The sequence below is a fragment of the Antedon mediterranea genome, chromosome 2, assembly GCF_964355755.1.
Source record: "Antedon mediterranea chromosome 2, ecAntMedi1.1, whole genome shotgun sequence".
In the NCBI taxonomy this organism is placed as follows: Eukaryota; Metazoa; Echinodermata; class Crinoidea; order Comatulida; family Antedonidae; genus Antedon; species Antedon mediterranea.
In genome coordinates, this window is record NC_092671.1 from 11,518,441 (window position 1) to 11,536,026 (window position 17,586).

Sequence of the window (17,586 nt, forward strand, 5' to 3'; positions counted from 1 at the left end):
AACGCGAACAGACAAAAGATTTGATTGAAAAAAATGGAATGGTTTATGTTTATGCTGACCTTTGGTCTGTCCTTTGAGAATGTTGTAAGCCGAACAAACCAAATAATCGATAATGTCGATTTTTATGCCAATCGATCGTATACTTTTACTGCAGACGGTAAATGTGAAACTTTAGTGACTTGGGATTACCGTGAATCGCCACAAGAAATGCCTACTGTCCTCGCCAATAACTTCACAGTGTCCGCCTTTAAACGTTCCAGAGTCCTAGCAGACGTTAATAACACCACCAATCCTACACTGAATATCAGATATGCTAAATACAGTGATCAAGGTATTTACAGATGCTGGTGTTGGCGAAGAGTCTATAAACCAATCAGTCTGAAAGAGGTTTGGCTGGGCCAAGTTAACACTTCTACGCGAAAAATAAACTGGAGAGAACCATATGCTGAAATCTTAACAGATAGTCCAGATAAGCTACCTATACATTCAAACGTTGTTTACAGATGTGGAGAGACACACAGTGTAAATGCAGTTATTGGCTCTGTTCGGTGGAAAGTTAACGTAACAAATGACAGATTTAAAGTAAATGAAGACGCCATGGAGATACGTGGTATTCAACCAACTGACAATGGTACCGAGATTTGTTGTGAATTTGATGCAATATCGTTTAAAAAGAGCAGTACAGTACCTTATGCAATGACCCCGAAAGCCTATAAGATCCTCGTTGTTACGTCAGCAGAGCACCCATCAACCAACACGGTAATCTTATTAACAAGCTCCACCGGCACAACGCTGATAATGAACCGGAGTACCAAAAAGGTAGAGACAATAAGATAATTAGTAAAGAAATTGATATGATGGTTCATTTAGTGTAAACCAATATTAGTATTTATACTGGTTTACACTCAATGAACCATTTCAATATAGATAATATTAATTTAGATGGTTATAATTAATTTATGTAATTAATGAAATGATCATTATGATCTTTTTATTTATTTTTTCTAACTTGAGTGATATGATACACTTTTCTTTGCAGACTAATCACTGGTACAATAGATTACCAAAATGGGTGATGATATACAGTACTGTTTCTATTGTTTTCTGTGTGTGCATTGGTATCTGCATTGCCCTGTGTATAAGAAAAAAACAGAAAAAGAAACAATGGATTAATAACACAAATTGCAAGGAAAGCTGGGGAAGATTTACATCTAAGCCCCCCAGAAATAGATCTAGGCATAGGTTGTCTTTACGGCGTCTACGGCAATATTTTAGTGTTCTTGGAACTGGCCACGTATATGAACACGGAATACCAATCCAATTACCTGACACCCCGTGTGTTCATAGAAACAACTCACATATGCTTACACAACAGCAAACCAGTCCTCTTGATGAACTATACCTTAACACTATGGACAGGAGAAAGGAACGGCAGGAGAAGCAGCCAAAAGATACGCATCTGCAACAGTTGTCGACGAATGAACGACTGGAAAGGCAGCCAAAAGATACGCATCTGCAACAGTTGTCGACGAAGGAGCGGGAGAAGGAACCAAATGTGACAAGGAATCTGAAACAGACTGCCACAAAGGAACATGAGGGTGAAATAAAAAACTACACAATAGACCACATGGACATGCCACCGCAACAATACACAAGAGAGAAGCTGGAAGGGAAGCAACAGAATGATACCGACACCATAGACACACATCAACATCACACTAAAGACTACCAACGAAAGGCATACAATCACACAAGAGAAATATGTAGTAGGCAGACTGGAAAATTGCCAACGACAGCTGCTCACAAAATAGGCCTACAACATGGCCGTACCGCAACAGGACATGAAGACGCAATTACCCTAATGACAAACATGAGAAACACAAATGAAAGGCTGCAAAGACCAACGAGAGAGATGCGGACATCAGAAGAACACTTAAGTAGGCCTAAAATACAAGAGAGACGTCGACCACGCGCAACGAGAGTGACCAAAGAACCGTGGGTAATTTACAGAAAACCGGAAAGTAACATTTACATGAACGTAAATCAAAAGTAAAGAAGTTAGATTTTGTTTTTAAACACACATAGTCAATTTTACTAAACGCTCGCGCACCTTGCTGCCAAATGGAAATATTAACCGCGTGTGAAAATCCCGGTGAAAATAATAATAGTAATATTAACGTTTTGGACATTATTATATTTATGAACATTTTATCCAGACGTGCTCCTATAGGGTGAGGAATCATATTTCGTCACCAGAATATGGTATCTAAGTAAAATTGGTGTCAAAATGTGCAGAAGTAAAAAAGGAAGAATACTTAAAATAGAAGTCATGTCTTTGGATCAAATCTTGACCACTAAAAATGAGGTCAAAGGTCAAAAAGTCAAATTTTCTACATAAAATGGCATATAATTGATATTTCAGCAACATATAATGGTATATTGATGTTAAAATATGTAAAAAAAAAAGAATAAAACTTGGAACAAAAACAAACAACTTAAAAAATGAGGTCAAAGGTCAAAACTATTTATTCTATCATGAACATGCTGCTATTACTATTTTTTTTTTGTTGGAAAAAAAAACCCCAAAACATTAACTTTGACTTATTGAGGCGTACACGGTGTCAAAACGCACAGAATAAATGGGTCAAACTAACTTGACAATGACCCTAAACCAAGTCTTGACCACCAAATACAAGGTCAAGATAATGCTGATAATAACTTGCAGTAACTATCACCAAAACAAAATAAATTAATAATTATAGTGCTTCATCTTCATCGCTGTCAATTAGTTCTTCTGCATCTGTGTTATCCTTTCCATTCTCGCAATGTCCACTGCACACACCACATGCAGATACACATGACATGCTAGCTTTCATGCAGCTGCATCTCATGGTTTGGCATTGCCTTTCGCCTTCCTTGCAATTGCAGGAGATTCCTTTGAGAAGCTTGTCTGGCGCAATACCACAAGAGAGCATCTTAGGTTTAAGTTTTCAGTTGGAGTCTAATTCCCATCCTCTTCCTTTGGGTTCAAGAACCGAGGTGTTCAGATGCCTCCATATCCCAACTTGAAGATGAACACGCAGGGAATGTTGAGCGGTTGCATATTCCGTTGGTGGTAGACGGTCAGGATCGATCTTTCCTTTGGCTGCTTGCTTCTTGAACTTAAGATAGCGAGGCTTTTCAAGAGGAGTATCCCCACAGCCATATGTGATCTGCATTGCCTTTGATCCGGCTGTTCGAATTTGTGAGACAGGTGAAGTGGTACATGTAGATGTTGTGATGACACTGGCAGGAAATTTGGATTTGTAAAGAGCACATTTGGTATGTCCATGAATGCATGAAACAGTGTCATTTCTAGACCAGCCATACTTGATGAGGAACTCCTCGCGGTCACAGATGTCTATGGTAGAGATGTCGTAAAGACCAAAATCTGCTTGAAGATACAAGTTAGTACAGTCGATAGGTCTATGATAGCAGAGCAAAATCAAAATATCAGTGTCCTGGGCGACAACAACAACTGGTGAATTAACACCTACGACCAAATCCATTGCAGATCTAACAATCAGTGTGTCACCATCATCCTTTGCTTGGCGTACAGTGATATGCTGTCTTGCCATCTCTGTATATATCATCGTGATTAAGGCTCCTTTGTTCTTCTCATTTGCCAGGAATACCTCTCTATCACATGACACAGTCAGGTCCAGTGTGACACTCAAGTCCGGAGAAACCTTTTCCAGCCATCCGGCGTATATGCTCATGGTCTTTCGTTGATGATTCTTCCCCGTAGTCATCAAACACGACGGTAGCACTCTTGAATTTGTTGTCAACATACCTGACATAAGAATCAACTATAGCCTTGACAGTTGCTCCGCTGGCCCATTTTACCTGATGAAGAATCCATCCTCCATCAACCACGTGCACCTTGCTGTTCATGTCTACATCGAGTTTTGTAGCTTTCTTCTTTAGCATCTGGCCAAATTCATGTTTTTTTGGTTTCCTCATCATGCAGTCTATTGTGAAATTACATTGCTGCTTGGTCCATTGGTGGTCTCCTGAGAAACAGGTTTTGGCTGAGGGTTATCTGTTTTAAGGCCATTTTCATATAAAGATATTGTGGAACCACGTCAGGTCAAGTTCAATATTGAATGTCGAAACGTGGCAGGCTGAAGGCGCTTGACCTTTGACAAGATCGCCTAATTTTTTTGTATATTAACTTTACAATACCTAGTGTTGTATATTCTGGTACAGCAGCTCCATAATCTCTTTGCTTTTCTTCATTATATCTATATTTTTTATTTATACTAACAAATATCTTTTTATTAATATTATAATAATAATAATATATCAAAAATTGATTAAATAATATTTATCGCATAATATACAACCTACGTATACGATAATTTAATTAATTGATATAAAAAATAATTATAATGATATTATATTCGATATTATACCCAACTACTATCTCCAATTCTTTATCATTAGAATAAAAGAAAAAATCACACATCTACACATAATCAAACATTGTATACTCTATCTCTAACATTTTTTTCAATCTTCTATTGACTAAAGCCAAAGTATTTAGTCGTTATCTCGGGACCGTTCTATAGTTACCACCAGGCAGGCTTACTTCATCAAAGCTTCTATGAATGGATGTATTGGTTGGGAGCAGAAAAATTAATAGACCATACCCAGTACCGTTTTGATTACGATCAATCGGGAAATTACCTCACGAAATTCAAGAGTGCTACCGTCGTGTTTGATGGCTACGGGGAAGAATCATCAATGAAAGACCATGAGCATATACGCCGGATGGCTGGAAAGAAGGTTTCTCCGGACTTGAGTGTCACACTGGACCTGACTGTGTCATGTGATAGAGAGGTATTCCTGGCAAATGAGAAGAACAAAGGAGCCTTGATCACGATGATATCTACAGAGATGGCAAGACAGCATATCACTGTACGTCAAGCAAAGGATGATGGTGACACACTGATCGTTAGATCTGCAATGGATTTGGTCGTAGTGTTAATTCCCCAGTTATTGTTGTCGGCCAGGACACTGATATTTTGATTTTGCTCTGCTATCATAGACCTATCGACTGTACTAACTTGTATCTTCAAGAAGACTTTGATGGCCTGCGTGTTCATCTTCTAGTTGGAATATGGAGGCATCTGAACATCTCGGTTCTTGAACCCAAAATAAAAGGATGGGAATTAGACTCCAACAGAAAACTTAAACCTAAGATGCTCTCTTGTGGTATTGCGCCAGACAACCTTCTCAAAGGAATCTGCTGCAATTGCAAGAAAAGCGAAAGGCAATGCCAAACCATGAGATGCAGCTGCATGATAGCTGGCATGTCGTGTGTATCTGCATGTGGTGTGTGCATTGGACATTGCGAGAATGGAAAGGATAACACAGATTCAGAAGAACTAATTGACAGCGATGAAGAGGAAGCACTATAATTATTAATTTATTTTGTTTTGGTGATAGTTACTGTAAGTTATTATCAGCATTATCTTGACCTTGTATTTGGTGGTCAAGATTTGGTTTAGGGTCATTGTCAAATTTAGTTTGACTCATTTATTCTGTGCGTTTTGACACCATGTACGCCTCAATAAGTCAAAGGTAATGTTTTGGGGATTTTTGTTAATTTAAAAAAAAACAATCACTCATAATAGCATGTTCATGATAGAATAAATACTTTTGACCCTTGACCTCATTTTTTAAGTTGTTTGTTTTTGTTCCAAGTTTTTTTCCTTTTTTTTCTACATATTTTAACATCAATATACCATTATATGTTACTGAATATCAATTATATGCCGTTTTATGTAGAAAATTTGACTTTTTGACCTTTGACCTCATTTTTAGTGGTCAAGATTTGATCCAAAGACATGACTTCTATTTTAAGTGTTATTCCTTTTTTAATTCTGTACATTTTGACACCAATTTTACTTAGATACCATATTCTGGTGACGAAATATGATTCATACAAGAATTATAGCTATTTGGCAACGGTCAATGAACTTTGACCTCCGATAAAAAATTTTCCCCAGCCCCTATGCTCCCTTCTTTTTTTTTGGTAGTTGTCCATACCCATACCTACCAAAATCAGTTGAAATTTGCTTCTTTTAAATTTTTTCACAGATAAACCTTTAGTTAGGGATACTAATTAGGCCTATTTAGAGAGTTGACTGTAATAGTTATTTACATTTTTATTAAAAATCATTGAAATTAGCTGTAAATAAAGGATTGATTAAACCAATATAATTTAATTTGGGAACATCATTATTTGTTACGTGTACGTTAAAAAATAAAAATGTATAGGGTCAATACCAAGTACTACACTGTCTTTGCTAATACACTTCTTAACTACAAACGAGAACAGACTTCCGATTTAAAGAGGGCGCTATTTGGCATTACGTCTCGTGTGTGTCTCTGCTGCTGCTCTGCTGCTGCTTCTCTGCTGCTGCTCATCTCCTCCCACCATCCAGGGGCCGAAAGAAAATAAAAAAAAGGTTTGTTGGAATTTCCTGAAAAGCATTGTTTGTGTGGTAACTAGTTACTGTAAGTGTACTTATTAGGGTCCGATATAACTAGCCTATATAAAGTAGTAGGCGTACGTAAGTTGTAGTTCTAGGCCTAGCCTAGATAGAGGCCTATGCTAGCTAGGCTAGGCTAGAGAGGTAAGAAAGTGGGCCTTTTGCGCCTCTATATAGGAGGCCTAGGGCCTATGCAGTTTCGTGACATGCGGTGGATGCACATGTAATGCATGTGTTATTTTTAAGCCTACCTAGTAGTATTGTAATGTATCATAATGAATCTGCATACCATACGGTTACAGAATATCCATTCGAGCCTAAACTAGGCCTATCCAATAATTAATTTAACTCATAATTTTTAATGTATTGAATGTACAGTATTGACATTGTATGAAGCCTTGACCAATCACCAACTAGACATCATGGCTGACCAACAACCTGAACATGAGAATGATGAACATTTCACGCAACTGTATGCCCACCAAGCAGCTATGAATGCCGACTCACTTCTAGATCATTACAGTAAAATGGACGTACATTCCACATCTGGCAAAGTTCGTTTAAGTGGCATTATCTGTACGATAGGTGAGTAAGTATACAGACCATTCATTGCCAAAGTTACAACATAGATGATCAATACAGTATACAGAAACTGGCTCAGATGACATGAGAGTACATTACATTAGCAAAATAAAAAAATATATAATATTTAGTCATATAATATAAGAACAGTATCTGTTTATGTTGGTTGTATTTTATCAGAAAAAAAAATGACTGACCAGGTTCCATTTCCCAGTTCTTTCCAAAAATGGCATGGGGGAAAATGTTGTTACTGGAGGATGGGATGACACCCAGTACTTTGGTGTCAAATGATGCAAATCAATTAAAACAATAAATAAGTATAGCACTAATTTATTTAATATACAATAATTAAATATTTTAAATGGTTATTCTGTTTTATTTTAGGGCCAGCCTCAAATGATGTTGTCAAACTTGAAAGCATGATCAAAGCAGGAATGAACATAGCTCGACTCAACTTCTCACATGGAACACATGATGTATGATTTATCTATAAATATAAACAGTTGAACAATACCGTTACTGTGTATGACCGTTTAGAGTAGATTATACTTGGATTAACGAAATCTTATTTATAAATTTAGCCTAATTTACAGGCTGGCATTATACTGAAGCATGTTCATATATAGGTAGCACTAAAATAAAAAATCTGTATTACATAATATACAAAAAAGTAAAAGTAAAATACAACTTTGGTATGAATTTTTATTTTTTTTGAATATATAAAGGTTTGTTTTTTAGTATCATGAAAGCATTGTTAATAAAATTAAGGAAGCCAGATCAAGGTTTACATTTTCAAGAAATGTAGCGATTGCATTGGATACCAAAGGTCCGGAGATTAGGACTGGCCTACTGAAGGGTGTAAGTCATTTAACATTATATTGGTTGTATTATTGTGTGTTTTTAAACTTGATAATTGCTGTAGCTTTTAACAGGGGTAAGAAGTTTACTCTTTTTTCGATCTCTTTCTCCTACCCTTCCATCTTTTAACTTCTTTTTCCGTTCCTTCCAAGTGAGTAGAATTGTTTGCATCATTCTCTGGTTTTTACTCTTGCAGGGTGGTTCTGCCGAGGTTGACCTGAAATCTAACAACAAGATACGTCTGTCATTCGACGATGCCCATGCCGAATGCGGAACAGAAGAGTGCATCTTTGTCGATTACAAAAACATGCCAAAGATTCTGGACAAAGATTCTATTGTTTATGTAGATGATGGACTTTTATCATTTAAAGTTGATCGCATTGATGATGGTAACATTTCCTCTTTTTAATCTTTTTTTAATGTTTGCTCAAAACATAAAATCGGAAACATTGTTAATATCATGGAAAAAAACCATTTATAATTGTATTACTTCGGCTGTACTACAATTTAAGACCTTGCTCTCTGCCTACTGTATCGCATTAAATTTTATGTAACAAACAAAAATGATTTTTTAATAGTTTATTTGTTGACGCTTTCATAAATTCTCTTTATAGTTATTCACTTTGACAAATATCAAATGTTCAGATATAGGCAACGATATTTTTGTGAAGTTTACTTTACTTTCATTCACATCTTAGATTTGAAGTTTATAGACTGTACCATTATAAATGGGGGTAGTCTTGGGAGTCGTAAAGGTGTAAACTTACCAGGAGCCAACGTTGATCTTCCTGCATTGTCCGTAAAAGATAAAGCTGATATTGGTTTTGGTATCAAACATGGAGTAAGTATATTAAGCAAGCAATTTAGTTTAAATTTATTTTCAATCTCGTCTTGTATGTCTGTTACGTGACTTGTATTTTTTTAGTAAATTTTAATTTTGTGTTTATACTCGTGACAAGTGTTTTCATACTTATTGACATGATCATATGAACAAATTTATCTTATATATTTTTATTATCAATTGAAATAAATGGTTGAGAGAACCAACTAGGGCTGCTAAACTTGTTTTCCAGGCAAGGAAATTTGATCATGTCTCTTCTTTTCACAACTTTACTCGTTGCCTGTTACAGAGTGTACACAGTACAAGATTGCAACCTTTTCATATAAGTGCCTTTATGGCACTGCTGCACATTATCTTTATGATCTTATTAAACCACTACGCAGAGGTTTTTGTTCTGACACAGATCCTCTTATGTTAACACCTATAACCAATCTAAAATCTGTGCCTAAGGGCTTCTTTGCTCAGGCATCAAAGAATTAACTAGTACTAATAATAGTTTGGGGTGTTTTTTTAGGTAGATATGGTGTTTGCTTCATTTATCCGTAAAAAAGAAGATGTACTAGCAGTTAGAGAATGCCTGGGGAAAGCTGGGAAGGACATACTGATTATAAGCAAGATTGAAAACCAAGAGGGATTAAAAAAGTTGGTTGAACTATTTTTAATAATTATAAATAATTTATAACTAATCCATTATCCACCGACATTGTCACAATCAATCATATTAATAGGGACTTTTAGATCGTGTCAAGTTGACCATGTCGACACGACATGATTACATTATTTTGAGGCATTGCGCATGTGCCGTGTCTTCTCCCTCGTTTACTTGCTGCCTTGAGGGTAGGCAAATTATATTTGTGCATATAATTATCCAAACATAATGTAAAAATCATCAATTATAATCATTAGTTCTTTGATCTTTCTAGTTTTGATGAAATTTTGGAGGTGACAGATGGTATAATGGTTGCTAGAGGTGATCTTGGTATTGAAATTGATGCCGAGTTGGTTTTCTTAGCACAGAAAAAAATGATTAGTTTATGCAACCGGGTTGGAAAGCCAGTTATTTGTGCAACACAGGTACAATTCTATGTTTTTAGATATACTATAGAACTATCTTGACAGGGTGCCAATTAAAAACAAAATGCAAAACTACTCTTCACAAATAAAATAAAATAATAGTAAAACATTCTGCTGAAAAACATTATTCTAATGGATATGTTGAATATACATTTTTTTAGATGCTAGAGAGCATGGTTAAAAATCCACGGCCAACTAGAGCGGAGACCAGTGATGTAGCTAATGCAGTGTTAGATGGATGTGATTGTGTTATGTTGTCAGGAGAAACAGCAAAAGGGAAATACCCTGTTGAAGCAGTTAAAATGATGCATGCTGTAAGTACAACATTCATTAAAATCATTATATAATTAGTATTTTACACAGAAAATCAATACTATTTGTCAATCTAGGTAACTCATGGGTCTTTTGGTATAAAATGGTTGTTATAAATACTGTATATATCACTTATTTACTAGGTGGCTCGTGAGGCTGAAGCAGCCATGTACTATAAACAGACATATGAAGAGCGAATTCATGAGATATGCGCTCCAACTGACCCAGCGGAGACCATTGCAATAGCAGCAGTAGGTGCATCATTCAAATGTCAAGCTGGAGCCATTATCGTTCTTACTGAGACGGGAAGGTAGTGTATTTTATGTTAATTCAAGGTACAAATCTTCAAAACAACATTCTCATGCTAATAACCTCATCCAATTATTTTAAACCTATAGAAGATATTATTTTAATCTAGAAAATATATTTTAAGCCTAATTTGATAAGACGTAATAAAGGTAATAACTTGTATCTCAATGACAGGTCTGCGCATCTGATATCACGTTACCGGCCAGCAGCACCAGTCTTAACAGTTTGTCGCAGCAAAGTTGTTCTCCGACAGTCACATTTGTGGCGAGGGTGCTTCCCGATTTTTTATGACAAACCTGACCAGGTAGATTTTGAGAAGACTATGGATGATGAATTTGCGTTTGCGACTGAGATTGCAAAAAAACGAGGCTTCCTTTCAGATGGTTCATGTGTCATCTACATCTCTGGATGGTGCAAAGGTCAAGGCTTTACAAATACTATAAGGGTCGTTCAAATATAAATGTCTTGATAGTTTTATTGTCATTTCTACTAGAGTTTTCTGGTATTTATGGGTATTGCTGATTCAGCATTATTAATTTGTTACCATCTGGCGTTTCATACTTAATGTCTATGTAATTTATCAATAATTCTTGCATACTATTTAGAATTACTATGGTATACTGCCATTTTGGCCAGCTCAGAGGGTGTCCATATTGAAAATACTACTATGAATTCAGTAAAAAAAGTTGTTAAATATAGTGTAGGGATCTTGAACCCATGTCCAGTCTGGATCTTTTTAGGCCATCCTGTTTTTTTATTATATTTAATAAAAGGTAAATTAATTACTGTACAGCAGTATATCAATATATATAAGCTCATGTCTGGCATAGGCCTACAGAGCTATAATAAAAAGAATTTTTAGAGAAATCATGTTTTGGTAAATTATTGAAAATAGTAGAATGTTCACTAATCAACTTGGTACTTATCTATATTATTGTAGTTAAAATAATGTTTTTAAACAGTATTAAAAAAAAATATCACCTTTTTTTTAGAGTACTATTATACATTCCATAAATAAGAAAATTATAATTGAAAACTGAAATACAGTATAAACTCTAACAGGTGTATTGGACAAGATATGTACAGTACGATGTTCTTCTATGTGAATATCAATATATGACATGATAGATAGTCTGTACAGTATATAATGTTCATTTAATGAAAATAAATAAAGTAAGGTTAAGGTTAATGATAATGACAATACTGTGTTGTTTCTACTTTTTGTTTCTCATTATTTAATCAGAACCATTATTATAGCTCTGATCATGGACCTATTTATACTGTAGGTCCATGCTCTGATCATTATTTTAAAGTACCCCCTCTATTGCAATTATCTTTCCAGACTTTTTTCGTTATTTTGATCATCGGCCCTCCCCCCTGCTCTGGCCAGGTTGTGCATGTGTTGGGATATGTAGGGCTAGGCCTAAGCCTATATAGTTCCACAACCAAAATAGCATATATAATCACATTTCAATAGTCCTAATCTTTTATTCGTATATAAGTTTATTAAGTGATAGTTAGGTAGGTGAGTGTTTGATGCAAAGACAGCAGAGAGAGGCTTATTAGAGGCTTACTACTATAGCCTAAAAGCCTAGCCTTCGTTCAGTAGGCTACCTACCTAGCCGATGCTACTCTACACTCTATCATGTTAATAGTTTTAATACTAACTAACTAGGCCTAGGATAGGCAGTACTACAAGGGTTCCCTACTACAACAGGGGGCTGGGCCTTGGCCCTAGCTCGTACTCTCCAAGATGGGACTTGCAAGATGTCATATAAGCCTGCTGCTGCAATTAAAAATGTGCAATGCAATTTGAAATTCTTTTGCAATTTCAAATTGCGCAAAAAATCCTTGCGCAATTTCAAATTGCACATAATTATTAATAATAATGACATTATGCATCAAAATTGTTTCATTTCAGATTTGTGAATATGATAAAAAAAGCAACCATCCTAAAATCTAAGCATTTTCATTGGTTATTAGGAGCAACAGTTGGTGGCGGAGTTATTGTTACAATCTTCAATGATGACAGTATAAGTAATAAAAGAAACAAAAATTCAGCATGTATATCGTTGGTACAACATGCAACATGTGACAGCCAATTTATAGAAAAAGAAAATCTGCTCTCCTGTAGACCGCAAACGCTGAATGAAGCCATCCAGAAATCCAAAGATTTACTCACAAGAATTAAGGTTTGCCAAATAAATGTTCAGACTGTGTTGAAAATCTTCCTGAACTGGTTTCGACTCCTGTCTACATGCCAGAAGAAATCTAAATATCTCAAATAACTTACTATATCGACAAATATTTTTTAAACACATATTTATTGTTTTCTTTTAGGATGAGACGTGTTCACCTGGAATCTCTATTTCAGTCAGTGTTGATGGAGAGACTGTATGGAGTGAAGGCAAGCTATAATTGAGTTTTTGATTTATTTTTTTACCTTTTATTTTTAGTGGATAATAAACTGTAAAGAAATACAACAAATGTGGTAAGGTATAGGCCTAAAGTCAATCTGTAAAAGAAGCCTGTGTTTAGGACTATTTAAATAATTCAAACTTCTTTTTGTGATGTCGCACACATTTTCTGTCACTGTATAAGATAGAAAATCCAAAAAAAGGTCACTTACATGAGTAATATACATTGATGAACTAATTCCATTTTTTTGAATACCGGTAGTTTCAAATTTTATTTATTTTGATTCACAGAAAGCTCACAGTAATCTTAAGTTTTGTTGGATGTGAATTATAATAACAAAACAACATTTTATTCTAGGCATAGGATATGCAGATGTTGAAAATCGAGTAGCATGCACACCCCAGACTGTGATGAGAACGGCAAGTATTAGTAAACCATTGGCAATGGTAGCTGTGGCTAAACTGGTTGAAGAAGACAAATTAGATTTAGATAAGCCTGTACAACACTACTTGCCAGATTATCCTGAAAAAACATGGAAAGATGAAAAGGTAAACCTGGTAGTACTAGAAGATGACCTGTAAGTAAGGACACTAGGACGATCGATGATGCATAAACATGCATTTTTCTTATAATTATAAAAAAAAAAAAATTAACATTGTTCAACCTAGAACTATAGGATAACCATCTATGCTATTTGGTGAAAACGCGTCCAAGCAAGTGACGTTATGGTTAATAAGAGCAATAATATCATGGTCGATTTTATTGTTCTTATGGATCATGATGTAATTTGATGGGATTTTTATCAAAGATACAATAAACAGTCATCCTATAGTTCTAGAATGAAATTTTTTAAAAGATCTATTGTCAAGATTTCAAACCATGAGAATGCATTATGCATGCTGCTAGTTAGGATTGTTTACAACTCGTCACGGTTTGAGAAGGTGTTTTCACACAGATCGCAAGGAAGTTTTATGACTGCATACAGAGTAGCCAAACAAGCGCATTGCATTATGAGATATGTTTTGATCGAAAACTTTGACTGGAAGTCAAAGTTATTTTTTGAACAAATAAATGTCTGTATTTCAGTTTAATGATTTTCTTTTCAACTAATTTTTAGTGAAAGTTAATAACTACTGTATTATGATACTTCAAAATGACCAACTTTTTTTCGAAATATTAAAAAAAATGTTTTTGGAATCAGTCAAAGGGACAATACATCTTTAAATTTCTTTTGTTTTATATAAGAAAAATGTGTGTTTATCTATTTATCGTCGATTGTTATCGTCCTAGTGTAAAAGCAGCAAAGACTTTTGAGACCAAGGAAAATAAATCTGTTTTTGATTTACACGATTGTACACAATTTTGAAAAAGTTTTCAACAATGTAATGTAATGTGTTAATATCCGTTTAGATAAACATATTTTCTACTTTCTAGGTTACCATAACAACTAGACAGCTTGTATCTCATCTAGGAGGTATTCGTCACTATGACAAGAAATACATAAAAGATGAAAGCAAAGATGGTGAAGCAAAAGAAGAGAAAAAGAAGGATAAAGTGAATGAAAAGGAAAATGGAAAAAAGGATAAAAAAGAAGCAAAAGTGAAACTATCTGGAGATTCTATTTATAAGGAATTCTTTAACAAGAATGGATGTCCAACAATTGCAAAGGCCTTGGAAATATTTAAGAATGATCCATTGATTAAAAAACCAGGTATTGTAAAACTGGTTGGTAGAACCACTATTAAGTGTACGATTTAAAGCTTGGTTTCCACTTGGGTACAATGCAATGACATATGTGCAATGCAAAAGTATGTTGACCAATCATCAGCGACATTTATGGATTGGAGAAATTACGTGGGTTGCGCTTACGTCCTTGCATTGCGTCATAGTGGAAACCAAGCCTAATAACTGTACACACCGTGACTAGGGATTGGCTTTAGTTTTAAAGCGTACAATTGCTTCTCATTCATTTAGGTATATCGACTGAATAGGGTAATCCAAACGAGTGGTTACACTGTAATCATAAAAACCTATAAGATAAGAAATACTTTTTTTTTCATCTTCAAAAGTGAAAATCACTGCATGGAAAAATCAAAGAGTGTACAATATTTGTTTTAAAATAATAAGTAAATTGAAATTGATATTATTTTCCTTGTAGGTACTGAATTTTACTACACAACGAATGGGTGGACGTTAGTTAGTGCAGTAGTTGAAGCTGCATCGGGAAAAGATTTTATCAAGTACATGACTTCCATATTTGCTGATTTGGGCCTAGCATCCACCCAACCAGAGTATCATAAAACACTAATATATCATAGAGCAAGGTAAACAGTATCCATGATTTTTTTTAATGAATATACTGTATAAAAATGCAACGTACCTTCAATAATGATAATTGTAAGGGATATTGTACTAGCATGTGAGAGGCATAGATTTCCAGATCTGTTTTTACCATATTGCTTGTATATCCTTAGTAGGTAAGGTACATGGACCATTGGCCCTGTGTGCACTTTAAAATACAGTCAACTCTCCCAATACCGGACACCTTTGGGCCGGCCAAATAAGTCTGGTTTTCCGGAAAGTCTGGTATTCGGAATGCGTTTTTAATGGTAAAAATAAATTTGGGACCTTTTGGTCCTCAAAAAAAGTCTGGTATTGGGAGAGTTTCTGGTTTTCAGAGAGTCCGGTATTGGGAGAGTTGACTGTATACTATTTACACTAAAAGTATACTATTTGAAAAAAGGCCCTATACTGGGCCCTGAGAGAAGCGACTTGTACTAAAGAGGTCTGTATAAAGAAAAAAGACTGCATTTACAGTACAACAAAGAGCTTGGTTCTCCCTTTCCAAGAGTATTGATGTACTGTAGCTCTTCTACTACACAGGTTGTTGATGATAATCAACGTATTTATATTATTACATGGCAACAAAAGTTTGTTTATTGTAATGATATATAAATAAAGAACAATATCAATATTTGTTTCAGACAGTATGCATTGAACAGCCGTGGTCGTCTAGAGAATACAGCGTATGTTGACAATTCTTGCAAATGGGCTGGTGGTGGATTTATATCAAATGCACCAGACTTGGTTAAATTTGGCAACGCTATGCTGTATAGTTCTCAATACAACTCAAACAATCAAGGTAACTAAATATAATTATTGTGAATACACTGTTTTGTTTCTTCATTTGTTTTTGGGGCTTTTTTTTTAATGCCAAAAAAATGAATTTTATTTTGTTTACCAATTTCAAATAAGAATCGGGATACAATATATGAAATAGAAATTTGATAAACCATGTCAGAAATGGACTATACTATTAATGTGCGAGTGTGTTAATATGAAATTGGGAGTAAAATATTGTTTTTTTATCTCTGAATCTTGTTTTTTTTTAAATCATCTTAAATTGCTGTATTTTCTTAAATTTTCAGATTGCAATGTACTACCAGGTTATCTCAAACCAGAAACTATTAAAAATGTTTGGACACCAGTTAAAAATACAAAATGTTCTTGGGACAGCGATGGGTTTTATGGTATGGGATGGTGTGTAGTTGATTATCACCAGAAACATGGGTCATGTAAACAAAACAAAAGTGTTCTATCACACACAGGGGGCTCTATTGGTGGCAGCAGTGTATTACTTGTGATGCCATCAGATGAGACTAAGGAAAGAGATGATCTAGGCTCTCGTAAACCACATCCCAGAGGTGTGGTGGTAGCGATCCTAGCAAACATGGAGTCTGTGAGTCTGTATAAAACTGGTGTTACAATCGGTAGTAATTTTAAACCACTTTGCTGGAATAGTATACCTTAAAGAATTAATTACATTTTTTTTATTTTATTTATTTCATTTATATGTAATTTACTTTCTATGGACCAGAGTTTCCGAAATAAAAGATTGAATGAATGAATGAATGAAGATTCATCTATCGGCCTAAATAAAATCAAAGTCGAAAATGTGGTGTTATAAGTCAGCAATTTATCTAGTGTTTTTAAATTTTACTTAATTTACAGTACAGGATTAATAAATAAATAGCAAAATTGAACAAAAAAATGAATTTGATATACAGTATGTAAAACCAAACTCCATTGAACTAATTTGATAGGGACGGGTTTAGTACTAGCATGCAGTCTTTTTCAAAATTACCCTTAAATTTGTAGGTGAACTTTATATACTGTATTTTAGGATAGCCTTATACTAGCATATTACAGAACACACTAAATCATTGTATTGTCCCACTAGATAAAAAAAAATAATTCGATTTCAAAAGATTGTCGCACATAATGATTAGTACTACATACCTCCGAATCTTTGTTCATCTTATTTATAATGTATAATATTGTATTTTTATTGTGAGGTGGTATTGGGAAAATACATTATTATCAAATTATGTATCAAATTTATACATATATTTATTTGATATTTTTTATGTTATTTGATATTGAATAAATGCATGTAAATGAAATACTATATGAGACTTTAATAAAAAAAAAATGAATAAAAATAATATTCTTACTTGTGTGGATTAATTTCGTATGAATTCTGCCAGAGGCCATCGTTGTCATATTATTCATTGGTTATAATATTGATTTATGTATACAAATAGTTTAATAATATTGGCTGACTAGAATATGAATAATGGACAAAGCAGCAAT

At 34.6% G+C, this 17,586-nt stretch overlaps 2 protein-coding genes across 5 annotated transcripts; both read left to right on the forward strand.

Moving 5' to 3' along the window:
* Positions 1–6,439: 6,439 nt before the first annotated feature.
* On the forward strand, positions 6,440–11,708 carry LOC140039645 (pyruvate kinase PKM-like). Of its 3 annotated transcripts, none has more exons than XM_072085268.1 (11): positions 6,440–6,512; positions 6,916–7,124; positions 7,506–7,597; positions 7,860–7,979; positions 8,176–8,368; positions 8,678–8,820; positions 9,335–9,462; positions 9,744–9,894; positions 10,056–10,208; positions 10,350–10,516; positions 10,690–11,708. In XM_072085268.1, exons 2-11 carry the CDS (start codon positions 6,962–6,964, stop codon positions 10,973–10,975), a joined length of 1,596 nt encoding a protein of 531 aa, XP_071941369.1. In that variant the 5' UTR covers positions 6,440–6,512; positions 6,916–6,961; the 3' UTR covers positions 10,976–11,708. The 3 variants fall into 3 exon arrangements, with proteins under 3 accessions (XP_071941369.1, XP_071941367.1, XP_071941368.1); XM_072085266.1 differs by having other exon boundaries at positions 6,449–6,515; positions 6,918–7,124; XM_072085267.1 differs by having other exon boundaries at positions 6,493–6,564; positions 6,918–7,124.
* A 206-nt stretch (positions 11,709–11,914) lies between these two features.
* On the forward strand, positions 11,915–17,427 carry LOC140040415 (serine beta-lactamase-like protein LACTB, mitochondrial). Of its 2 annotated transcripts, none has more exons than XM_072086325.1 (8): positions 11,915–12,036; positions 12,437–12,707; positions 12,856–12,922; positions 13,291–13,481; positions 14,368–14,644; positions 15,092–15,257; positions 15,918–16,075; positions 16,362–17,427. In XM_072086325.1, exons 2-8 carry the CDS (start codon positions 12,447–12,449, stop codon positions 16,742–16,744), a joined length of 1,503 nt encoding a protein of 500 aa, XP_071942426.1. In that variant the 5' UTR covers positions 11,915–12,036; positions 12,437–12,446; the 3' UTR covers positions 16,745–17,427. The 2 variants fall into 2 exon arrangements, with proteins under 2 accessions (XP_071942426.1, XP_071942427.1); XM_072086326.1 differs by having other exon boundaries at positions 11,918–12,040.
* Positions 17,428–17,586: the final 159 nt, after the last annotated feature.